This window comes from Schistocerca cancellata, chromosome 2 (assembly GCF_023864275.1).
Source record: "Schistocerca cancellata isolate TAMUIC-IGC-003103 chromosome 2, iqSchCanc2.1, whole genome shotgun sequence".
In the NCBI taxonomy this organism is placed as follows: domain Eukaryota; kingdom Metazoa; phylum Arthropoda; class Insecta; order Orthoptera; family Acrididae; genus Schistocerca; species Schistocerca cancellata.
This window is the reverse complement of record NC_064627.1, coordinates 797,083,240-797,109,974: the sequence shown is the minus strand read 5'-3', so window position 1 is coordinate 797,109,974 and position 26,735 is coordinate 797,083,240. Positions and strand designations below refer to the sequence as shown.

The 26,735-nt window shown below is 38.9% G+C and overlaps 1 protein-coding gene and 1 non-coding gene across 2 annotated transcripts in view; one reads left to right on the top strand and one right to left on the bottom strand.

Annotated features, from left to right (window-relative positions):
• LOC126162649 (uncharacterized) overlaps positions 1-18,811 on the top strand; it is a 38,850-nt gene extending 20,039 nt beyond the window's left edge. Inside the window, exons 3-8 of the mRNA XM_049919285.1 lie at positions 6,752-7,078; positions 14,754-14,990; positions 16,623-16,718; positions 16,815-16,934; positions 17,101-17,184; positions 18,334-18,811. Coding sequence (XP_049775242.1) covers positions 6,752-7,078; positions 14,754-14,990; positions 16,623-16,718; positions 16,815-16,934; positions 17,101-17,184; positions 18,334-18,546 — 1,077 coding nt within the window. The 3' untranslated portion in view covers positions 18,547-18,811. The remainder of the gene's footprint in view (positions 1-6,751; positions 7,079-14,753; positions 14,991-16,622; positions 16,719-16,814; positions 16,935-17,100; positions 17,185-18,333) is intronic.
• On the bottom strand, positions 13,032-13,103 carry Trnae-uuc (transfer RNA glutamic acid (anticodon UUC)). Its single transcript has one exon. It is a non-coding gene; the product is annotated as a tRNA-Glu (tRNA).
• Positions 18,812-26,735: the final 7,924 nt, after the last annotated feature.

The following is a 26,735-nucleotide window of genomic DNA, read 5'->3' as shown; positions in this document are numbered from 1 at the left end:
TTACCGTTGGGTTTTGCGATGGATTTTCAGTGACGATACTGACTTTTTTACGGGAACACTTTCATGGAACGAAAATGCGGGTTTAACGTCCCATCAATGACAACATCGTTAGAGACGGATTTGAAAGCGTTGAGGAATCCAGGCATTCGTCTCAAGCTGTTTAGACCCAAATCTGAATGGTCAAAGGGCAATCTGAAAACCGTTCCTCCCGAACGCAAGGTCAACTTTTTCACCCCTGTAGCATCTTGTTCGCATCTTCTATGGTACAAGCGCCTAGGATACATGTCACGTGCTGCTACCGAAGAGTAACTATTTTTATCATTAAATCATGGCAGGAGTTGTGTGTTGCAGTCCAGCTACTTATGGCAAATAAAATTATGGCTGTCTTATTATAAGACAGGAGAGAAACTTCCACCTTCACTAAAATGTCAAATTAACACAAGAATGCTGCCACACCTTATGTGTATGAGGAAGTAATAACGATGTATAACTCTTCTGACAAGCCGTTACCGTGTACAGTGTAGGGAACCAGACACAGTACTTACAATGGAAGAGTGCGGGAGTCACGTCCCACTACTTACTGCAGAGTGTTTATGAGTTAGTAACATTAATAAGTGATGGCACTGAAAAGGATTTGAAATGGTGTTCTTTTTTTTTTTTTCAGGCAATGAAAATAATGTTTCTAACTCGAGAACACCAGGAGTCCTCTCCTTCTCAACAACCAACCCATTACTATCTTAACACAAGCTACGAACCAACTGTCCCAGCCTTTCAGATTAGTCAGACGTGATAAAGTTCAACCGAGTGAAGTGTAAACCCTTGAGTACAGCTACTTGGTTTAGTTTAGCTCCCAAAATCGGTTTTCGTTAACTAATTTTCTAATACGCCTACTGACTGCTAATGTAAACAGTCCAACATCTTTCTTCTCCTTTTTCCTGGCCTTTATCCCATACCTACAACTGGTTCGACATGTTATTCTGGATTTGGCAATGTTAGTGGTAGAGGGTGACCGAATGTCCTTCCTGTCACCAGCATCTCCCCCAGGACCAAAACTGTGTACCTCATCTGTTTGCGTCTAGTGTTATCCACATGAAAGTGTGAGAAAGTTTTCGAAATGTTTGAGAATCGTGTAAATAAATCAGGGCACGCATATCAGGCCAGTATTCGTCTAGCTGGGTGTGGGAAACAGCCCAAAAATCACATTCATGCTGGCCAGCACACCGGTCCTCGTTGCTAAATCGCCATGTCTTCCCGAAGCAGAGTGCTGACGCGCGCGGCTATCCGGACAGGTCATAAAATTATTTTCGAAATGCGATTCTAGTTGCCGTATTTCCTCTTCCATAATCGATCTTCAATCCCACAAAAACACTCAACAATGTTAAAAACACGCTTGGATTGTTAGGTATCGCGTAATCTAGACGGAGAACTTTTTGTGCGGCGAAGGAGAAGAGGAAATGCGTTGTAAGATATGTAAAAAAAAACGTCGCTCCACGAAGGAATTATCCGATTTGGATGCAAATCGGTAGATGTGATGTGCATGTTCAGACAAGCAAATGATTACTATTTCCATAACATTTGATGATTCATTCAAAAAGAGCTTAACAAATGGAGCAAGCCAATAACGCATTGGTCCACATTTGGTCCTTATGCAAGCAGCTTGGCACTGATTGATACACTTGTTGGATGTCCTGTCCACTTAGTGCGTTAAATCGTAAAAATGCCAAGATGCCTGAAGGACCCTGTCCATAATGCTCCAAATGTTCTGAACAGTAGAGACGACATTGCTAGCCGAGGTAGGGTGTGGCAAGCACGAATACAAGCAATAGAAACTCTCGTCCTGTGTGGACGTGCATTATCTCGTTGAAATTTAAGCCCAGGATGGCTTGCCATGATAGGCAACAAAAAAGGGCGTAGGATGTCGTCGACATAGCTCTGTGCTGTAGGGTTATCGTGAATGACAAAGGGGTCATGCTATGAAAATAAATGGCGCCCCAGATCATTACTCCTGGTTGTCGTGTGACGCCCGACAGTCAGGTTGGTATCCTACCACCGTCCGGGACGTCTCCAAACACGTTGATCTCTCACTGACTGAAGTAGAACCATCTCACTGACGAGTCCCACTTCGAACCAAGCTCCGATGACCAGCGAAGACGTGTCTGGAGACGCCCCGGACAGCGGAGAGAGATCAATTTGACTGTCGCCCTCCATACGGCCTGACAACCAGGAGCGATGGTCTGCGGTGCAATTTCTATTCATAGCAGGACTCATTTAGTTGTCATCTAGGGCACCCTTACAGCACAGTGGTAGGTCGACGACATTCCACGCCTCGCTTTGTTGCCCTTCATGTCAAGCCATCCTGGGCTTACACTTAAGCAAGGAAATACCCGCCTGCACACGGCGAGAGTTTCTACTGTAGTCTTCGTGCTTGCCAGATCCTTCCTTACCCTGCAAGATCATCGGGTGTCTCCCCAACTGAGAACGTTTGGAGCATTATTGGCAGTGCCCTTCAACCAGGTCAGGATTTTGAAGATCTAACACTGGACAGAATTTGGCACGATATTCCTCAGTAGGAAGTACAACAGATCTTATCGTCACATCTACCAATTCCCGTCCCATTCCGATAATTACTTCGTGGTATGTCTTTTTTTGCCTTGGAGTCTTTTACACTGGGTAAGAAGTTATCCATCTCTTGTAAATCATGAAGGAGGAACTGTTATCGCCCTAACCAAACTGGAAACCAGAACAGCTGCCTTCCAGGGTACAATCGTATAATTCAACTGAACGTCGGAAAACCCAGGTATGACAGAGCTAGCAAAATCTGTTCAGGTCTTAAGATGGAAACACGGCAATGGAAGACTGTTCCGGAAATTCAGTATTCGGCTTCCGGAAGTTGTATCGCATGTAAACGTAACAAGTAACGCATCTGTAAATGCTGTCGCGCGGCTAGCTCAGACGGTTTTGCCGAACAATGAGAAATAACGCACACGCAACAGAAAGAGAGCCAAAAAATAAGAATGAGTTGTTCCTTTTAATTTTACTTTTATATAACCGTCAAGTCTTTCCTGGTAGGCTTGTTGTATAAACTGTTCTCGGTGCAGACGTCGCGTTAATTCCTAACGAAGATACGAGATTTCAACAACATCCGCCATTGTTCTCCCCTCAACTGACTGTCAGACAAGAATTTACGCGACAAGCGCACCGTGAGTCATTTATATTACTTTTACACTACAGGTCAGAAGATTTAGAACACCCATCACAACTATGTATTTGTCTTTAAAACTGGGATTTCGTTTTGATGTTCTGATATCCCAATTCTGATAACAAAACAAGTATAAACATGCAAAGACTAAGCGCCTCCGTTGTGTATTTGACTGCTTGCTCGCATAGAAGGGCTCTGATGAGTATCCACAACACCAACGTGTCTTCAGCTAAGACGGTTCCATTCGAAAGAGCCTCATTCCATCAGCTCCTTGTGTCGCAATCACTTCGCATTACGCTACAGTACACTGTGTGCATCTAGCAGTGTGTTTGTATACCTGATCAGATTCATACTATATTACCTCCTGGTGGGACGGAAGCAGGAAACCGGAATCGAAAAACGCGTTATAACTGTAGCTTTGCATCGGAAAGGCTACTCTAGTAAGACAATAGGAAGAAAAGTTGACGTAGCGCTATCTACAGTGCTGTATACATTGCAGCGGTACAAGTAAACTGGAGCCAATGCAAGTGTTTCGCCATCTGGAAGACCGACCCCGAGTCACAACATACAGGGAAGGTAAGTTCATTTGTGTACAGAGTAAACGTCAGAGGACTCACACTGCACCTGAAATTCGGGAGAAAGTAAGGGAGCAGATCCAATCTGTCTCAACAGTGTAACGCTATCTTAATGAACAAGGTTTAAAGGGGTGTACAGCGGCCACAAAACGTTTATTACGCAAACCAAACTACGGTTTTGCAATGGGCGCAGCAACGTAACAACTGGAGCATGTGACAACGGTCCAAGGTGTTATTCACTGACGAAATCTAAGTCTGAAAAATTTGGAAGCCAACGGTGAAGCATGGTGGAGAGTCGATCATGGTGTTGGGAGGTTTTTTGGGTGATGAAGTTTGTGATACAGTAAGAGTTACTGGAACATTATAGAAGGAAGGGTGTCACAGGATACTGATCAACAATGTAGTTCCATCTGGCAGAAAACTTCTTGGTCGTGGGTTTGTACTGTAGCAGGACAATGATCCCAAATACGCTTCTAAATTGTGCACAGTGTGTGTCAACAGAAAAGAGAAATATGGGGTGCCGAAGAATATGATTTGACAAAGTCAGTCGACTGACTTAAATCCCATCGAGCTCTTATGGGATGAACTTGACAGGGAAGTCAGAAAATTAAGGTTATCTAATGTTGAAGATCTACGGAATAATTTACAGGTATGTTGGACTGCAATGCCTGCAAAGACAGTACAAAACCTTAACTCCAGAATGACAATAGTTTGTGCAGCTGTTTGAAGAGGCTAATATCTAAACCACATTGTATTGTACTTAATGATAGAGATAATATTTATTTTGTTGGTCTATTCAGTTTGTACGATGAGTCTGTACACTGAAATGAAGTATAAGGAGTGTCTCTCCCAAGAGTCGTCAGGCGCATTTTCTCTAGTGTTTCAGCAGGTATTTGCAATTTCAATTTTGCATTGTGTAGTTAGAGTCAGCCCAAACAAATAATGCTCATCACGTCTTTCACGCGAAGCCCAGTGTCGACGAAAGTGACAGTTTGTTTCCCGTTACAAAGACAGTTAATTTTACAACGGATTTTTACGTGACCATTCGTTTGAGCGCTCCCAAATTAGCCTAGTGCGATGTATGTTTTATCGATATGTATTAACAGAGACAGTAAAACAGGGTCCCGCAGCGACACAGCAGCGCTGGATGCTTGGTGGTAAAAGTCAGCGCACTGCTGGAGTACTGGTTATTCATCGAGTTTTACGTCCCTGTTGATACAGTTAGACGAAACATATATCGCCTTAGTCTAACGTTACCGCTCGTTCGAATGGACGCGTAAAAATTTCGCTTTGAAAATCATATCTTTCACGGTAAACAAACCGACGCTTTCCGTCGACAATGGGCGTCGCATAAAAGACGTGACGGGCATTATTTGTTCGGGCTGACTCAAACTACGCAATGCAAAAACGTAATTGCAGAAAATGCGCCTGGCGACTCTTTAGAGAGACACCCTGTATTGTTTTTATCACGGGTGATCGAAAAATGTTGACCAGAAGTGTATATGTTTCCCTTTACGGATGTTGTTGTTGTGGTCTTCAGTCCTGAGACTGGTTTGATGCAGTTCTCCATGCTACTCTATCCTGTGCAAGCTTCATCTCCCAATACCTTCTGCAACCTACTTCCTTCTGAATCTGCTTAGTGTATTCGTCTCTTGGTCTCCCTCTACGATTTTTACCCTCCACGCTGCCCTCCAATACTAAACTGGTGATCCCTTGATGCCTCAGAACATGTCCTACCAACCGATCCCTTCTTCTGGTCAAGCTGTGCCACAAACTTCTCTTCTCCTCAATCCTATTCAATACTTCCTATTGTTTTTATCACGGGTGATCGAAAAATTTTGACCAGAAGTGTATATGTTTCCCTTTACGGATAGTGTCATCAAATATTTGTCTTTATTTCCCCCACGATATCTTCGTTAGCCGCGCGGTCTAGGGCGTCTTGTCACGGTCCGCGCGGCTCCCCCGGTCGGAGGTTCGAGACCTCCCTCGGGCATGGGTGTGTGTGTGTGTGTGTGTGTGTGTGTGTGTGTGTGTGTGTGTGTGTGTCGTCGTCGTCGTCGTCGTCGTCTATACCGTAAGTTAGTTTAAGTTAGATTAAGTAGTGTGTAATCTTAGAGACCGATGATCTCAGTAGTTTGGTCCCGTAGGACCTAACCACACACATACATACACACATACATACATACATCTTTTTAACCCTAGAGCGGGCGCTAATTTTCGTAACAGGAACGGGCGCTTGGCGTACTTTGTACACAAGTGAAGAATAGCTGTTTTTATGTTACCAAGGTAAACATGTACGAGTAAAATCACAGTTTAATCTCAGTTTAACTAAACAACAATAAAATGAACTTATCTGAACTAAATCACTGTTGAATCAAACAACAATAAAATAAACATATTTGAGCTAAATCACTGTTGAATCAAACAACAATAAAATAAACTTTTATTATGTCACACTGTTGCCGCGTACAAGTGTTACCCCACAGTAATGACCCACTCGAAGCATTAAACGGCGCAATTGCATCAGGTTCCAGCCAAACGCTTCTTCAGTTTCAAATTATCTCGTAGGCAACTACCTCATTATGGGGTTGTGTTGCTAGCTCGGAATCTGCGGCATTTTCTTGCACATTTCGCGAATTTTTTCTCAGAAAATTCGTTATTTATTTTATATTATTACTGCTCACTTGGTTGTATGACAACGCCACCTACCATTGAGTTTGATGAAACAACAATGAAGGAATACGTATGGGCTCACAATTGTAAAATAACAATGGAACAGTAAACAACTTTATTTACGGATAGCGCGCTTTATACAGAAACACGCTGCTCGAGGTTACACATTTGCCTTCTTTGAACCCGGCTACTCTATTTTTCACTTGCGCTTTCTTCCCTACAAGTTCCTCAATTCGACGCGCGCTTTCAAGGCTGCCACCTCCCTATACAGTTTCCAGTGTAGTCACTACTATTGTGCTTGCAGGTGTACGAGAGCTGCTTCGGGGCCGACGTAGTGCGCGAGGTGCGCCAGGAGATGCGCGCAGCTTGCGCCAAGTGTGCGTCCATGGCGCACGGCTCGCCCGCGCCTGCCGCGGCGCAGCAGGAGGCGCGTCCGCCTCCACCGCCGCCGCCGTCGTCGTCCGCCCCCACGCAGCGGCCCCCGCAACGCCCAGCGCGCCTTCCCGTTGCAGTCCCCGCCCCAGCCGTCCGGCCCCAGCTGCAAGCTGAGGCGCTGGAGGCGGCCGCTGCCGCCATGGACGCCGCCAAGTTCCAGCATGCCATACTAGCTCTTAGCAAACGCCTGGGCCCGGTGAGTTTCCCTCGTCGTGAGTGGAGGTTCACTCGTATTGTCGAGTCGCTACAGACCACTACATAAACTACAACAGCGGTAGCATCTTTATGTTCCACAATATACAGCAATGTTAGAGGAAGTTTATCACAAAAGTTAAAAAAAAACAAAACTACACAACATATTTCTGTAGCAATGTGCACTAACGTATTACAGAACACAAATAAGGATCTAAGTAACTTAAATTAAATTAACTATATATCACAAATTACGTAAATGACAATGCCTTCAATGTTAGAACTATGGAACTGAACTTGCTTTCTGACTACAGGAATCAGTACAGTGAGCTTATATCGTACCACTAAAGGGTCCTGCACACGTTCAATATTTATTGACAGCACTAGTTTGTCAAACCTTCAAGATACAGGGTGATTCAAAAAGAAAGAACAGATTTCAGCTCTTTATTACACAGAAATTATAAAAGAAACACATTGTGTATGATAGAAGAAGCTTCAAATTTTTATGTTCGCACAGACACTATATACACTCAACATGAGCATCATGCATTGCTCGAGAAACATCGAGACAATAATCCATTTCATTCCGCACATGAGTCAATGGGTCTCTATTTATTTAATCGACAGCTTCAACAATTCGATTATTCAGCTCTTGAAGAGTAGCTGCCATAGGTGGGACAAACTCTTTTTGAACCCCAACAGGGGGAAAAAAATATCGCATGATCTGGTGACCTGATAAGCCAAAAGCAATGAACAAGATCTTATACACCTCTTACAACCCATTGTTGCAGTATGGTGCTGCTAAGGTAATGCCGCACAAAGAGAAAGTAGTCAGGACGCCATCGTGCATAAAAACGAAATCAGTGGAACATGTCCTCATATGACATTCCTGTTACAGTTTCCTCCACAAAAATGAAAGGTCCATAAATTTTGAGAACAGAAACGGCGCAAAACACATCATTTTTTATGCGTCTCTTTCATGAATGGCGACGACGCCATGATTTTGTGACCGCCAAATTCTTACATTATTGCGGTTTACTTTACCCAATGAACGAAACGCCGATTCATCCGAAAAGATGAGTCGTTGAAGCTGTCGATTCAATAAACAGGGACCTGCTGATTCCTGTGTGGAATGAAATGGGCTATTGTCTAGATGTTTCTCGAGCAAATCATGGTGCTCATGTTGAGAGTGCGCTATAGTGTCTGTGTGAACATAATACTTTGAACCTTCCTCCATGATATGCATATGTCTCTATCTTTTATAATTTCCCTGTAATAAACAACTGAAATCTGTTTTTCTTTTTGAATCACGCTGTATTTTGAAGGTTTGACAAACTAGTATTGTCGGTAAATATTGAAAGTATTCAGACCCCTTTAGTGGTACGATATTAGTACTCTGTACTGAATTCCTGTAGTAAGAAAGCAAGTACAGTTCCATATTTCGAACATTGAGGCATTGTCACTTACATAATCTATGATACATAGTTAATTTAAGTTACTTACATCCTTATTTGTGTTCAGTAAAGCGTTAGTGCACATTGCTTCGGAAATATTTTGTGTAACTCGTACTATACACTCGACATTTTCATCAGACGTGCATGGCCGCCCAGTGCTCTTCTCTTCGCGCAACCAACGTCCAAGTGTTTTGTATGCGAATCATAAACCTGCTTGTGCAGAGGCAACTTCTTGGTGAATCGACGACGGAAAAAGCATGGCAGTTGAACAATGGTTTGACTTCGGCCATGTTGCTGCAAACAAACAACAGTGCAGCTGTGTCTAAACCTTGAACCTTTTATCAAATGACATCCGCAGTTCGTCTGTAATAAACAGCTGAAACCTGTTCTTTCGTTTTGAATCACCCGATATTGAAGCGACCTCACACCATCAAAGATACTGGCCAAATTTTCAGTTGACAACGAAGTTTTACAAAGTTTAAGATATCTAACACCCAAAACAAAGCGTGTGCTCCAATTATATTAACTATAGCTTGTTAGCAACAGAAAACAACGAACAAGAAGAAATGGGTCCGAGAGTGCTTGGAAATAAGAAGCGACTGCTCAGATGTTATTTTCCTGACTGAAATGAGAACCACGGACCCGAAAGATTTCATCAAATATTATCTGATGAGTCCTGCATCATACAGCAGGTTATCTATATCGATACGAGATAAAAATTGAAAGGCAAAATACGTTAATAAGAGAGGCAATCACAGTCGACCAGAGGTTAGGTGAAAATTCGATGTTTCTGGCGACAGGTAGAATGCTCGCAGTTTAGGACTGTAATATCAGTGAAAACAATTATTAAAATTCTATGGAAACCCGTGAAGCACTCTACAAGAATACTCTGCAAATCATATTTAAGTGCCTGGCACAAGGTTCATCGAACCACCTTACCCATAATTCTCCATTATTCCAATACCTCGAACAGCGCGCGGAAGAAACGAACAGCTATATCTTTCCGTGCGAGCTCTGATTTCCCTTATTTTGTTATGATGATCGTCTCCCCATATGTAAGTTGGCGTCAGCAATGTTTTCGCATTCGAAGGAGAAAGTTGGTGACTGAAATTCCGTGACAAGGTTCCGCCATAACGAAAAACGCCTTTGTTTTAATGATGTCCACCCCAAATCCTGTATCATGCCAGTGACACCCTCCTCCTTATTTCGCGATAATACAAATCTTGCTGCTATTCTTTGAACTTTCTCCATGTACTCCGTTAATCCTATCTGGTACGGATCCCAGACCGCGAATCAGTACTCAAAAACAGGACGACGAGCGTAGTGGAGGCAGTCTCTTAGTAGAACTATTACATTTTCTAATGTTCTGCCAGTAAAACGAAGTCTATGGTTAACATTTTCTATGTTTTTTTTCCAGTTTAAGTTGTTCGTAACTGTAATTCCTCGGTATTTAGTTAAATTTCGGCCTTTAGATTTGACTGGTTTACCATCTAACCGAAGATTAATGAATTCCTTTTAGTACACATGCGGATGACCTCACAATTTTCATTATTTAGGGTGAATGGGAAGCAATTGTCTTCCTGGCAAGGATATGTTCAGCCAATTACCGTACAACATTATCTTTCCGTTTCATTTCCCCATTTGCAGCTTGTATCTTCTTTAGAAGGATTCTCCATTAATTTCCCCCATATGGGTTGCAGGCTGCCATCAGTACAATCATTACTCTCTTCAACCAAATACTTTAATCACATTTATTTCGTCTTCGATTCTACTTTTCAATATTTCAAGGTTCCCATTCCCCTCTGCCCCACTTACATGCTTTCCTTAGTCTCACGTGCCCGCAACGCCACCAGGCGACCTCCAATCTCGCGGTGGGCAGTGGTCATAATCACTGTGTATTCTTGCGTGTCAAGCCAAAATTCACAAAATCATACAGACGAAAATACTTCAAATAAACGTAAAGCACATCCTTTTGTTAAGAAAATGTCAAATCAAAACACTTTCAGCCACATAAATTTCCAGTTTTATTTTATTTGTGGGAAGAATCCCACCTCTTGTCCACTAGAAACAGGGGCCAGCATTTAGTCATTGTTATCTATAAATTTCTTCTTAACATAGTGATCCCTTCCATCATCGCTTGCAGACTGTTGAAGATGGCGTAATGTAACACTGAAACTAGTCGCACACATAAAACTGGAAATTTAGACTGCTGAAGGTGTTTTGATTTGACATTTTTGTTAATAAAGTAGTTGTTATTCCCTGTACCACAGTCGTATTATCTGATTTTCAGCTATTCTAGGACTCATACCCTTATGCCAGAGAACGATGTCCTCTTTCTCGATAACATTTATTTTGGTTTGCAGCCACACCACCACAAAACAGCGAGTGCAACAAAATTGTTGCTTGCAATATCTGGTAAAGACAGACTGGGTACCTGTTAATTTGGTAAAGTGTTCACAATTACTATTCGGCACGTCATCAGAAGAATCTGTCATAACATTTTCCATTTAGAAAGTGGCGACCATCTAATCTATGGTAGGCACCTTTTCATAGTATTATTTATAGCAATACAGACCACTCAAATTTCAATTTCGTATTTGCCATTGTTCAAATTTCCCCTCAAGTAACGGTTTTGCGTGTTTTTGTTACTTAGCTCTGAAACCATAAATTTGCTAGACTTACCTTTTTTGTTCCAAGAGTTAATGTATGACTCAACACAACTTCCTGTGAAAAATAGTCGAGTGTTAAATCTGTAATCGAGCCAATGGTTTCATGGCACTTGTCTTTCTCTGCTCACCCTTTCGCTAACCCGAAAACCTACTCAGACTATAATAGGTCTGGCGACTTCCTGACCTTGTTTTTGTCTATATTTTCCTCGTTTTCATCTTGTGGTACGCACTAAATTCAAAACTCTTCGTGGCAACTATTTCTAACATTATTGTACTTCTTCAACCACTGTGTGGTAGCATGCTTTGTTTCGTAACAGCAGCACATAAAACTACTCGGCGCAACAGAACTCATGTCATGAAGCATGAGTAGCATTTTTAATGAGTAACGGAAAAGATAAAATGTATTCCCATGCCAGGAATCGAACCCCGGCCTGCTGAGTGAAGAGCTATCGATTAGACCACATTCGGTATCACAATTAATTAAATGTTTCGCGCTATTATGCCGTGGTCGAATAGATTCCAGTTTAAAACCCGACTTTTCGTCCCCATCTGCGGAGGGTGTTTTCAAGAGGGATCGTAGGTTGAATGTCCGATTCACACTCCTGCTCGCTACTGACTACAGCAACATTCCGCTTCCGCGCAGTGGCGTGACGTCACGCGTTTTGAATATGCGACCACAATTGGTAATTGTCAATTAGCGCCGTCCGCTGTAGCTATCATCCCATGGTAGACTACTACTCTTTCAGCGCCAGAATACAAATGTCACTCAGTTTCACGCCCTCCTCCTTCCTATTGAGATTCCTGGGGTGTTAACAATCTCTCTGGCCTTTCTGCCTTGCGTTGTGTCCGCTTGTGGCTGCCAATACTTGAGTCCTATCAAAATGAATGTGGTTGTCTCCTGGCTGTAAGGCATGTTCCACCTGATCTGTCAATCTCCCCTCTTCTACAATTGCCGTTGTGCTCTTGTAGTCGTTTTTTGACAGTTTTTTTTTTTTTTTTTTTTTTTTTTTTTTTTTTTTTTTTTTTTTTTTTTTTTGTAGTACCCACGTACATCTTCCTCAATTACACGGAACCCTATAAATACCGGATTTTCCCAGCAGTTCCCGACCATCCTTAGCCAATTTTAGGTGATATTGTATCTTCCATGTAGGTATGTACATTACTGCGATGTTCCACTTTTTTAGAATTTTTCCTATGCATGCAGTCAGTCACGTCCTTAATGAATGGTAGGAAAACTTTCGTTTTCACTGGCACTGGAGCATCGCTATAATTTCTACCCTGTGGTATCAACGCTTTTCACCTCAGTGAACGAATAGTCATTCTTGAACAATGCTTTGGTGAGATGTTTTAATTCTGCGTCAAGCAGCTCTGGTTCGCAAATTTTCCTTGCTCTATCCGCCAACGTTTTTATGATGCCTCGCTTTTGTTGTGGGTGGTGGTTCGAATCCCGCTGCAGGTAACGATCTGTGTGCGGAGGTTTTCAGTAAACCATGTGACCCAAGCCACAATTTTCAATCTTGAATTTAATCTTCCACCTGCCTCCTCCTCCTCCTCCTCCTCCTCCTCCTCGTCCTTGGTTTTTGTCTCTCTCTGCTTACCCTTTCTCTCACCCGAACACCTACTCACACTGTTTTTATCTATTTCTTCTTCATTTTTGTCATGTGGTACGCAATAAGTCCATAGCTCTTCATGGCCACCATTTCTAATATTATTCTACTTCTTTAACCAATGTGTGGTAGCACGTTTTGTTCCGTAACACTTTCAGATGCAACTGGACTCATGCCACGAAGAATACGCAGCAGTTTTAATTAGTAATAGCAAAGATAAAAATTTGTTCCCATGCCGGGAATCGAACCCGGGCCTGCTGGGTGAAAGCCAGCTATCCTAGCCACTAGACCACATGGGAGCCACGATCAATACTAATGATAGTAAAATATATGAACCAGCAAGTACTTACGTAGTATGTACTGAATGCCTTGCGTGCTGTAATTTGACCTAATTTCTATTTCATCAGTATAAATAACAACTCCAAGATAAATTTCGTTCAAATGTTACAATACACATACGGCAATATCACGAATATAAATCTTCCATGACTTCATCTCTTGGCATGTTTACTTTTAAGTTATGGTATTTGTTTGACGTATTCTGTAATATGTTTTTTTGTTTGTCTTCGTATTGGTGCTTCGGAAGCGGCGGAAAAAGATCTTTTACCAATGAGACAAACGACGACTAAGCTCTATTACTGAAATGGAGTGCAGACATAAACGCAATAAAAAAATTTTTCCTCTTTTTCTTCTGTTTTATGAGTATACAATAAAACAAAAATACTTATATTCCTGACCTTATGGTCAATACGAACTGAATCTCTCACTTAAAAAGTCAGAAGGAAGCAACATTCAACACCAAGAAATCATGGAATCGGATTATCTGCCAATCACAAAAAATTTAGAAAAACAGCTAGTAACATTGTTACTGTTATAGCTGCTGGCATCCGAGTTCAAAGAATGGTCAACAATACTTTGAAATGAAGGGAAAAGTTGAACAATTTTTATCTATATTTTCCAAATCTAAAGCTACAACTTTGGCGTTTTTTTCTGCTGCTGTCAACTACCTCTTACTTTCGATTCAGTTTGTTAGAATACATATATCACATCATACACAATAACATCTGATTTGTCACAGAATAATGGTGCGTGACAAAATTTTGCACTTATATGATACCAAGTCTAATAAAATACCAAATGTACAACACAAATCCTCACATATAATAAGACAAGACACAATCTATTGCCAGACTACATCAGCATAATGGATTACATTACACAAATCTCCATCATTTACCGATGAGAAAACATGGAGTAAAAAATTAATGTGACAGGAACACATCTAAATTTATATTTTTACTCTGTGAGTCACTACAAAGGAATTGATGCAGAGAATTGTATGCCTGCTCTCTTCTGTCATTCACAGATTCTACATGGGAGTGCAGCATCTACATCCCACTGTACACATAAACATCCAAAGCCTCTAAAATATAAAATGAAAAGAAATGCTCAAAACTCCCAGAGAAGCAAATGTTCTCAAAATTTTAACAGCGTCTGTTCCTGCGTTGTATAACAGCTCTCTTGTAAAGTATCTGACTGAATGTAGCTTGATAATTCCTCATACCATCTAAATAAACCCATCAACATTAAGCATCTCTCTCCATCAAATTGAAGAGGTAACGAGCAATAGATACAAATATGGAAACCATGAAATATTATTAACATAATCTTCCTCCTCTCTACTTAAAACTTCACATTAAATTTTTACAGTGCAAAAATGCATTAAAAGATTTGGATAAAGGTATCTATTGTTGACTTAAAAATATTAATATTTGCAAATTACAAACTTTCCACCAAAAGAAAATTGCACACCACAAGATTATGTAACAGACATTAAAAGGTTTCTATTTAGAATAAATCAGTTAATACTAAAATTTTAATAATCTACAGTTAATAAGTGTCCATCAAATTGAAGCAAATTAGGTAACTTAAGTTAATCTCTTTTCTAGCAAACCTCTCCACAGATTCCACAAGCATTTGGGTACCCAAGTTACTATCCCAACAGCCAGTCAGTTGGAGCAGCAACTGCTTGGTCACCGCAGGCTGCATTCAGCTCACCACCTGGCTATCTGGCATACTATCAGCCTCCCACACCACAATTTGCTGCCTACCAAGGAGGTTACTACACCACAGGGCCAAGCGCAGATATGTACCCACAAGGTCGTGCCATCAACCAGCGCAGATCAGTAAGTGTAACGCTTGATTTTAAGTGGAAGTCACACACGCACACACACACACACACACACACACACAGAGAGAGAGAGAGAGAGAGAGAGAGAGGAGTGTTTAAATTTCATGCAAAGCATTAACACAACTTGTGATTCTAATTTCTCACAAAGAACCCACCTAAACCTTACCATCAGGTGTCACTTTACAATGGATTGTGAAGGTATGAGCTGTTATTACGTACAGTGAGAAATAAATCTCACAGAGTGCTACAAAGTTCCTGAGAATGCCATATTGTGTTACAATGAAACAGTCATTCATATTTCACCAATAACGAATGAAAGATGTTCAGTAAATCTATAACTTACATCCATTTCTGAACATATTGCACATAAATCATTATTTTAAACAGTCATGAATGAACCAATTCCAAGTCATTTTTATTTGTCCAGTGTCTCTTATTTATTAATGTTTCACCTAGATAAAGGGATACATCCAATGACTACTAAATCAAAACAATTCATGGTATATTACTAAAATGGTCCACGAGTCTTAAACTACATTCTGCAGATGTCTGTTTGTAGTTGTTCATACTTGAAGAAATAAAACAAGATGAACTAGACTGTTGCAGCTACATGCATCAAATCCAATTCAACTGCGCTGTTCTAAGTATATAAAACCAACAGCAAACAAAAAGTTAAAGAATAAGTAAACAACAAATTCATAAGCTACAAAAACAACAAAAACAGGCTGAGAATTGAAACATTTATGGCTCCATACAACTGCACAACTCACTGTCAATACGTCACTTATGAATACTACAGAGAGAAGCAAGGAAACCAATACAAAGAGGTAAATATGAGATTTGAATTTCTGAGAACTGAATGAACTGTTAGTGAAGAAATAACGTCTAGAAAACCAATTATGTGTAATACATGCACAAGATGGAGTAGAACAGAGAGGGGAAGGGAAAACACAATTACAAGACATAAAGTGAGGGGATGTATGATAAAAGCACAATGTAATGATGAGTAGCTGTTTCAGTGAAGGATTTAAGATCAAAATCAGATAAAGAAAATTAGAGAGAAGTGAAAGATATGCCGAGGTTGAGGGTAACAAAATATGGCCAGTTACTAAAGTTAAATTAAGTGAAATGCTATAACTGAGATATTATATTCAAATGGTCTAAGTAATGAAGCTGGAGCCCAATGTTTGCTAGTGTGTTTCAAAGAATGCTTTGCAGTCTGGTACAGGATGAGGCTGGCATGCACATTTAAGAGCGAGTTTCACAGGTATCAAGGATGGAAAACAAATGAATTAAATTAAAAAAAAAAAAAACACAATTTTTTACTCTATTTCCATGTCATACTTTTCTGGCTTTCCCAGAACTTAAGATTTCCTAACTTTTCGAAACAACTCATCTACATCTATTTACAATCAGCTTACCAAGTACAAGTCTGGGAACAGGCTTTTCAAAACTGTTATCTTTCTCGTTGATAAAATGAGAGTAGTTTTGACTACATTATTTACTATCCTGACAAATACCTGTAAAATTTTCTTTCCTCACAGAAACCATATAACATAACTCAACTGTCTGCATATGTGTACCCAATCACGGATTTTAAAATCAATGAATACTTGTTTTCTTTCAGCGAGATCTTGATCTTAGAGGACAGCTAGAAACCTTGACATCCAGGATTAGTGGAAAAGTCAAGAACGTAACATGTGTAATGCAGGAACTGGGATATGTAAGTAATTTTACTTAACATTGATAAAATTAATGAAATGGCATCTCTGTAAGAAGTTTCCAACAAAAACTAATGAAAACATTCATTCTGGATTAGCTTGACGAAAACCTTGAACCCAACTATGCAAAAATAACTGAAAGGATAAATCAACTGCCAATCAATGATGAACTAAAGAAAGACATGGTAGACGGAGTAGAATACTGCAAGCAGTTCTCTGTAAGTACTCATTGTCCACTATTCAGGTGTAAAAATGCTGTATACGATTTGAGGAAGTTTGCTCAATTGACTCAAGTACTTCAGACCCATATCCGAGTTTAGAACTGAATTACATACACTGTGGTTCATCATGTGGCTACTTTTGAACATCTGTCTTTTGTTTCAGCAATGTGTACCAGAAACAAAGAGAGATAAATTACCTTTATCGAGAGAACTGGCAAAACCAATGTTTTTCTTCAGATGTTACAAGGTGAGTACCTATCGCCTGTATATTTTCAAAACTATAAAATGTAGTTACTGTATCTTAATGAATCGTCCACTCCTTTCTTTTTCTGGGCCCATATCCAACAGCACATGTTACACTATCAGTTCATCATCTTCCGTGTTACCCACATATATAATATATTTTTTCTTGCAGATCTGTTGTCTGTAGAAACTAGAATTGACTTTTAACCAGATACCCACATCACTGTAGATTTCCTTGCATACAGAGTAACACAGCTGTGCATATCTCTGTGTTAGCAATTTGGTGTCTTTCTGCATACCTACCAATCCAATGATTTGTTAACTATGAATGATCCATATGAAATAGCTGACACATTACAATAAATTAACTGACAGAAAGTTTTGAATCATATTCATTATTTCATCTAGTGTCAATAAAACTGTGTCGGTGAACTGTTACACACATGACGAATGTGAATATAGGCTATTTCTTTTTGTACAATGGTAAAGCATCTGAAATATGAAGCCATCTTAATACTTCACATAATGAACAATTTACCAAAGAATCATATTAATGTAAATAACAAAAAATTCTCATGACTGTCAATGCTTCTCCTTAGGTATCTTTTGTGCTCATCAATGAAGCATTCATGAAAATTTCAATATATAGGTACAATGTTTTTCCTTGACACTTAGTCCTTTTGTTTCGTAAATAATTCCCTAACATATTTATATTAGGATTTCTAATTGGGTATATTTCTATCCATGTCTTCCTCCCTCTATGTTACCTTCCATATTCTTGATCTTTTTTCATTCTATTTAACGTTTATTGCCACTTGAATGTCATCAGCTTGGCTTTGCTTCTTCTTATCCAGCTCTGATGTTTCTTTATAATTATTACCCTCCTGACACTTTTTGTTTCGCAGTAATGTTTACTATGAAGTAGGGAGAGCTGCTTTATTTAGAAATATCATTTTCTGCGTTAATAACAAGGATTTGTAACCATTCTACTATTTTTTCACTCTCATTGAATTTTACCATGTAATTTACTACACATTCACAAACTGGAGTCTTTTTATCACATGGCTTTCCATGTAGTTACAATGTCTTCTGAAGACATTGACCAGCTGATGTTGATGAAAATTTGTAATACGGCCGATAATTCTTATTTCAGCACAAGAAGCTGGAAGCATGTGTCATGAAGGATGTGCGAGAGAGGTACAGTCAGAATGATGACATGTCTGACGTTGACAGTGTGTCTGGTGGTGAGCTGCGATCCTTCTCATCTGCACAAGAAGTTGACAGGGATGACTACGAAGACATGGCTCTTGCAATGTATGAGTTCATGTATGGTGGAGATGGAACTGACTTTGACTCTGTAGCTTAAAAGTTTTTCATGTAATTCCTTGAACAGGATACAATCCACATTGGCACAGCTCTCTAATAAGAATTGATGCCTAGGGCATCAGGGGGAAATGCTGAACAAACAATTGTTAAAGTGTAATTAAACTTTGTTCATGAGCCACATTTCATCACTGAATCACAAAACATTTTCTCATACCTTAATTACAATGTGACATTAATAACATTGGCTCATGAATGAAAATTGTTTAATTGCTTATTACTGTTTTTAATAAAATGTATATTACCTTACAAATAATTCTTGTTGTTTTCCTTCTGTTTCAATTAAAATAATTACTTATTTAATTACAGGAAACATTTTCAAAATTTTTATGACAACAAAATTCTTGGGCATGAAAAAAATTTGAGAAGTGTAATACGGGCACATTTATCAAATTCTTACCAGTGCATTTGATTACTACACTACAATTATTTCAAAGGTTACAGGAAATCCAAGACAGCAGTACCCCAGCTTGCATACTTTGCCTACTTTCATTCCCTAATGTCATATGGTATAATATTTTGGGGTAACTCTTCAAGTCAAACAAAAGTTTTCAGAGTCCAAAAGCGTGTAATACGTATTATTTGTAGAGTAAATTCACGGATATCTTGTAGAAACCTCTTCAAAGAACTGGGTATACTAACTACTGCCTCTCAGTATATTTACTCCTTAATGAAATTTGTTCTAAATAATATATCTCTTTTTTCCAACAAACAGCTCAGTTCATACATACCATACCAGGAACAAAAATGATCTGCACAAGGACTTAAAAGCACTTACTTTAGTTCAAAAAGGGGTCCACTACTCAGGAACACTCATCTTCAATAATTTGCCAGCAAACATAAAAAATTTAGTTACAAATAAATACCAGTTTAAAAGGAGCCTGAAAGACTTACTAGTGGCCAACTCCTTCTACTCCATTGACGAATTTTTTAATAGAAACAAATGATGTATTGTATATATTCATACTATTAGTATTGTTATTTCAGCTTTAAAAAAAAAGTGACATGTTCCACATCCACGAGGACCTCCTCGACATGGATCTATGGAACAAAAAAACTAAACTAATCTAATCTAATCTAGCACCAAGAACCAGGTGACATGTGTTTGGGACTATTACACTTGGAAAAATATAACATGTTCAGTAAATTCACATGATAAAATATTTGACTGGAAAAATTATATTGTGGGTATTCAAAAGTAACTAGATTCAGTGTTTTTTGTCATCAGAATAACTTCTTACAAATCCCATACTGTACATCTTAACAGACCATTTGTAAGATATTATTGTTATTGCAATCACTACATAACCTTAAATGCAGGCACGATGACAGATTAATTATCTGTTTGCAAGGATGGGGGCAGGGGACAATACTGTTACATGATACATTGTAATGAACTTCAACAGTATCGGAGTCCAATTCACATGGGGCTTTTCTGGTGAGAATTGTCACTTCAGCAAATCTCGCCATCTTTCCGGCCTCCTCATTTAAACTTCCAGTATTTTCGATCCTCCACTCGTTCTTGCGTTATTTCAGTCCCCAAACCCTGTTTCCATCCTATCCAATCTTATCACTCACTTCCTTCGTACTTCAACACTGTTTCTTACTTTGTTTTTAGTGTCTTCATGCTACTCTGAACTTGTTGTGTCCGCCACCTTCCACATTATTTTCTCAGTGGTTTCCCATAATTCCAAAATCATTGCCTCTTAATTTTCCCCTTCAGTCACTCTGAATACTTCTCTATCCAACTCAACTTTATGTGTAGCTGCCTGGAAGGCTGTACTGGTAAAAGGGTATTTGTGCATGATCTTCATATAGGGATGGAAATTTTTTCCACTTGAAAGTTTCAACACAAACAGTTAAATTCTCGAAAATCTAATAAGGCACCTTTAAGAAACACTACTGCATTCTCTTAACCATGTGTGTGAAATGCTCTGTCTAAGCATTCCAATATGTTTTACTAAATGACCATGTTTTCCACTCATCTGCTGTGACTCGCACTTAACAATTACTCTAATTTTATGTTTAATTTAATATGGACAGAGCTGCTCATTTTTTAAAAACAGCATTGTTGTAACACAACAAATATTAGTTTAGATTCTCTTCCGATACAGAAACAATGACTAAAGATGCCTGTTGCCCTTCCCTTGAATTAAATGATGATTTGTCTTGTCTTTACTTATCACTTATACTGCAATCTTAAGTGCATTTGGTATAGATTAACTAATTAAATACATTCATTAGTGTGCTCTTCAAGCTTGCCATTAAAGGTTTTTCTTTTATTTACGTATTCTTCCACTTATCGCAAAAAGTTCGTTTTGGTTACATTTGGCTGTTTAGGCCTAATTTTTGATCGTGCATATTTAGCATTATACCACAAATGTAAGTGCATTTGGTAATAGTTTACTTACATATTAGTTTCCCAAACATATTTAGTGTCCTTTTGCATCTGCATTTAATATATTATCATTATCATTTAGTAAATCTCTTAACTAATTTCCAAACTACCATGGATACTAAGTGTGTGAGCTGCAGTAGGAAAGTTAGTTCAGGGGTTTTGTGCAGCTGTTGTGACAGGTGGTTTCATTGGGGAAATTGTAACAGCATGGGAATTGGGGAAGCAAATGAGACTCTTCCATTCTTTTGCAGGGTTTGCTCAAGAGATAGGATTATAGCTGGACAGGAGGAGAAAATTAGAGCCCTTCAGGCTGATTTGGACAGAGTGAGGGATGAACTGAAGACGTTAAGGGGGGAGGAGGGCAAACAGCAATGGGAAGTGGTAGCTGGTAACAGGGGCCACAGAATGATGACAGTGTCTGACAGTATCCCAATTGGCACAACCAATAGATTTGCCTTGCTACCACAGTTAAGTAAGGAAGAGGCTCCAGTAGAAGTAGATGTAGTTAAGATGCAACAGAAGCTCACTAGGAAACCAACTGTTTCAAAAAAAGTAGAAAGTAAGAGGAAAGTTCTGTTGCTAGGTAGCAGCCATGGAAGAGGTGTGGGCCAGATTTTGCAGGAAAAATTAGGTGACAGGTACCAGGTCACAAGCCAAGTGCAAGTCTTAGCCAGGTGGAAGAGGTTATAGGTTCCTTATGCAAGGGATTCACAAATCAGGATCATGTGATGATAGTGGGTGGAGTGCGAAACAGTATTGATAGGGATCAGGGCTACAGTATTTAGTGTGACCTGGCGAAAACAGCCTCGGCAACGACCCATACCAATGTTGGGCTGGTGCCTGCTTTTGTGCGGCATGATCAGCCCCAGTTGAACGGCTCTGTCAGGAGGGTAAATATGGAGTTGGATCAGTTGCATAGGGCGGCCACTCTGTCAGACATTGGATTGGTTCCTATCTAGGCTATTGATAGGGGGGATTTCACAAGGCATGGCCTACATCTCAATAGGAAAGGGAAGGGTAAACTGACAGGGTTGTTAGTGAAATCCATAAGGGGGGACAATAGTACTCATGGATGTACCTCTTTTTCTAGACTAATATCAGTGTCAAATGAGAAGTTCAGGCAGGCAGGTGCTAAAGAGGTCCAAAACTCACAAAATTCTCCCAACAGGAAAGTAAATAATAATGTTACCATATTTAACCAAAATATTGGTGGATTAAATAAACAAGTACATTCTCACAAAAGTAAAGTAAAAAATAATGTTACCATTTTTCACCAGAAAGTAGATTAGCTCCTGGTTTGTTTAGACGACATTGAATCTGATAATGTAATAGATATACTATGCCTGTCTGAGCATCACATTGTGTCCGATATGGAAAAGGTAAATATCAGTGGTTATAAACTAGCTGCACATATGAGTAGAGAGAATAAGGTGGGAGGAGGAGTTGCCATATATGTCAAAAGTTATCACTGTGTAGAAAGCTTGGATACAAAAAAGTTTTGTCTAGAGCAACATATAGAAGCATGTGCCTGTCAACTTAAACTGAAGGAGGGCTCTTTTATAACTATAACAGTATATAGGTCCCCTTCAAGAAACTTTCATTTATTCCTGGAAAACTTGGATGCCTTGTTGTGCTATCTGTCAGATAAGGGAAAGCAAATTATTATTTGTGGGGACTTCAATGTTGATTCACTGAAAGAGTGTAATAGGAAGAATGACCTGGAAGTCTTGCTCGGTTCTTTCAATTTGACACCTGTCTTTAATTTTCCTGCTTGGGTAGTAAAGGACAGCAGCACATTGATAGATAACACTTTTATAGACCAAGATAGGTTTAAAAACATAAATTCTTGTCCTGTTGAGAATGTGCTTTCTGATCATGATGCTCAGCTAGTTACAGTATATGACATAGCTCCATTCAGTAATTCAAAACTACCCTCCAAAATTGTGCATTCAATTAATGACTCAACAATTAGAAATTTCTGTGAAAATCTTCAGCAGTTAGACTGGGATGAGGTGTACAAGAAACCTGATGCTAATTTAAAATATAACTTATTTCATGATACACTTGTAAGAGAATTTGAAAACTGTTTGCCCAAGAAAGTATTTAAATCTAATTATAAGAAACCATGCAAAAAAAAATGGTAACCTTGGCTTAATAAAGGAATAAAGGAATAAAAATATCGTAATCACAAAAGGGAACTGTATCTAACAACAAGAAAGAGTAATGACCCAGAAACAGCCAAATATTATAAAAACTACTGTGCTACATTAAGAAAGGTTATTAAAAAGTCCAGAAGCATGTGCATCATGTCTGAGATTACTACCTCTGATAACAAAATCAAAACAATTTGGAATATTATTACAAGGGAGACAGGGCAACCAAGAGTACAGGATGACGGCATCACCATCAAAGCGAATGGAAACTTCATAAACAACAAGCTGGAAGTCGAAAACATTTTGAATAATCATTTTTTACATGTTGTAGAGAAAATAAGATCTAAATGTTCATTAGAAGAAGCAAGGCAGTTAATGGAAGAGGCCTTACCCACACCATTTGATATAATTGTAATTCCACACACCTCTCCTTCTGAAATTAGGAATAAAAGCTCACATGGAATTGATGGCATTTCCAACAGAATAAAAGCTTGTTCCCAAGAAATAAGTGGGATTCTTCTTAGCCACATATGTAATAGTTCTCTGAAGCAGGGTATTTTCCCAGATAGACTGAAGTATGCCATTGTTAAACCACTGCATAAAAAAGGGGATACATCTGATGTCAACAACTACCGCCCAATCTCTCTTCTGACTGCCTTATCCAAAATTCTTGAAAAAGTAATGTATTGTAGAGTAGCTTCAAACCTCTGTAAAACTAAAGTTTAAACAAAATGTCAGTTTGGTTTCCAGAAGGGGTTTTCAATGTAAAATGATATATATACTTTCACTAATGAAATATTAAATGCTCTAAGTAACCGGAAGTCACCCGTTGGGATTTTTTGTGATCTGTCAAAGGCTTTTGATTGTGTAAATCATGGAATACTTCTAGATAAGCTCAAGTACTGTGGTATGAATGGGACAGTGCTCAAATGGTTTAAATCATACCTAAGAGGAAGAGTGCAGAAAGTTGAAATAAACAGTTCACACAATATGCAAAAAACTGGTTATTTCTCAAACTGGGGAACAATCAAGAATGGGGTGCCGCAAGGTTCGGTCTTGGGTCCTCTGCTGTTCTTAATATATATTAATGACTTGCCATTCTATATTCACGAAGATGCAAAGCTGGTACTTTTTGCCAATGATACAAGTATAGCTAAAACACCCAACAGACAAGAATTGTGATGAAATTGTAAATGATGTTTTTCAGAAAATCATTAAGTGGTTCTCTGCAAATGGGCTCTCATTAAACTTTGACAAAACACAGTATTTACAGTTCCACACAGTAAATGGAATGACATCATTAATAAATATAGACTTTAAGCAGAAATTGGTAGCTAAGGTAGCATATTCAAAATTTCTAGGTGTTTGCATTGATGAGGGGTTGAACTGAAAAAAACACACTGAGGATCTGCTGAAACGTTTGAGTTCAGCTACTTATGCTATTAGCGTCACTGCAAATTTTGGCGATAGACATCTGAGTAAATTAGCTTACCAAGCCTATTTTCATTCTCTGCTTTCATACGGCATCATATTCTGGGGTAACTCATCATTGAGTAAAAGATTGTTCATTGCCCAAAAGCGTGTAATCAGAATAATTACTGGAGCTCATCCAAGATCATCCTGCAGACACTTATTTAAAGAGCTAGAAATCTTCACTGTAGCCTCACAATATATATATATATATATATATATATATATATATATATATATATATATATATATATATATATTTAAAAACAAAGATGATGTGACTTACCAAATGAAAGTGCTGGCAGGTCGACAGACACACAAACAAACACAAACATACACACAAAATCCAAGCTTTCGCAACCAACGGTTGCCTCGTCAGGAAAGAGGGAAGGAGAAGGAAAGACAAAAGGATATGGGTTTTAAGGGAGAGGGTAAGGAGTCATTCCAATCCCGGGAGCGGAAAGACTTACCTTAGGGGGAAAAAAGGACAGGTATACACTCGCACACACACACATATCCATCCACACATACACAGACACAAGCAGACATTTTTCTGCTTGTGTCTGTGTATGTGTGGATGGATATGTGTGTGTGTGCGAGTGTATACCTGTCCTTTTTTCCCCCTAAGGTAAGTCTTTCCGCTCCCGGGATTGGAATGACTCCTTACCCTCTCCCTTAAAACCCATATCCTTTTGTCTTTCCTTCTCCTTCCCTCTTTCCTGACGAGGCAACCGTTGGTTGCGAAAGCTTGGATTTTGTGTGTATGTTTGTGTTTGTTTGTGTGTCTGTCGACCTGCCAGCACTTTCATTTGGTAAGTCACATCATCTTTGTTTTTAAATATATTTTTCCTTCGTGGAATGTTTCCTTCTATTATAACTATATATATATATATATATATATATATATATATATATATATATATATATATATATATATATTTACTTATGAAATTTGTTATTAACAATCCAAACGAATTCAAAAGTAATAGCAGTGTACATGGCTACAACACTAGGAGCAAGGATGATCTTCACTACTCAAGGTTAAATCTAACTTTGGCTCAGAAGGGGGTAAATTATGCTGCCACAGAAGTCTTTGGTCACTTACCTAATAGTATCAAAAGTCTGACAGATAGCCATATAGCATTTAGAAGGAAATTAAAAGAATTTCTTAATGGCAACTCCTTCTACTCAATAGACGAATTTTTGGATATAGTACGTGGGTAATTTCCCAACCCCCCCCCCCCCCCCCCCCCACAAAAAAAAAAAAAAAAAATGAGTGTCATGTAATATTTTGTGTAATGTAATATCTTGTACAGACACCTTTTATTAACCTGACACGTTCCACATCATTACGAAGTGTCATATTCATGATCTATGGAACAAGTACTAATCTAATCTAAACTGTGCATGTAATTATTGAGTTCTTAAAGGAAAAACTAATAATAAGCACCCTGTAATAAAAATACTGCTCTTAATGGTAAGGATGAATGTCTGCTTTAGAGTTGGAATTTTTTCTGGAATTTAGAGCCATTATCAAGTTTATTGTAACATTGGAGTTTAATTTCTCAAACATGTGTGAAATATTGCAAGGACCTTCATTTTCGTCACTTTAGACATCAATATGCACTGGGAAGTACAGTGTAGTTTATTTCTTATTTGGTCTCATGAGGTATGGGGGATTCATTTCCAGAATTATCCTGGTATAAAAGCCTGAAACTTAAAGGGATCATATCTGAAACTTCAGTAGTACTGTTTGGCCACTAGTCTATAAAGACACTAATATTTTTTATACATTTATTTTGTATTGGAATCTGTCAAGTAATCAGGTTCCAAAGAAATGACAGATTTTGCCCTTAAACATGGCGTTATATATATCCTATCAGCTCACAGTGTAACTGTTACATTTGGCTTATTATAATAAGATTACACCACATATAGCTCGAATATCACTATCTGAATTATAATGCAACAGCAACAATTTCTGACAGTTTCTCTTGTAAAAGGTGTCACATCAACCACTGTCCGTCCAATTAAGACAGTTGCACCCAATTGCCTGAAAGTGCACAATATCTAAATGCTAGAATAGTGATGGGGCAGACTACTATAAATCACTGTAACGAAGATGAACAGATTGTGATCAGAGAACTGACT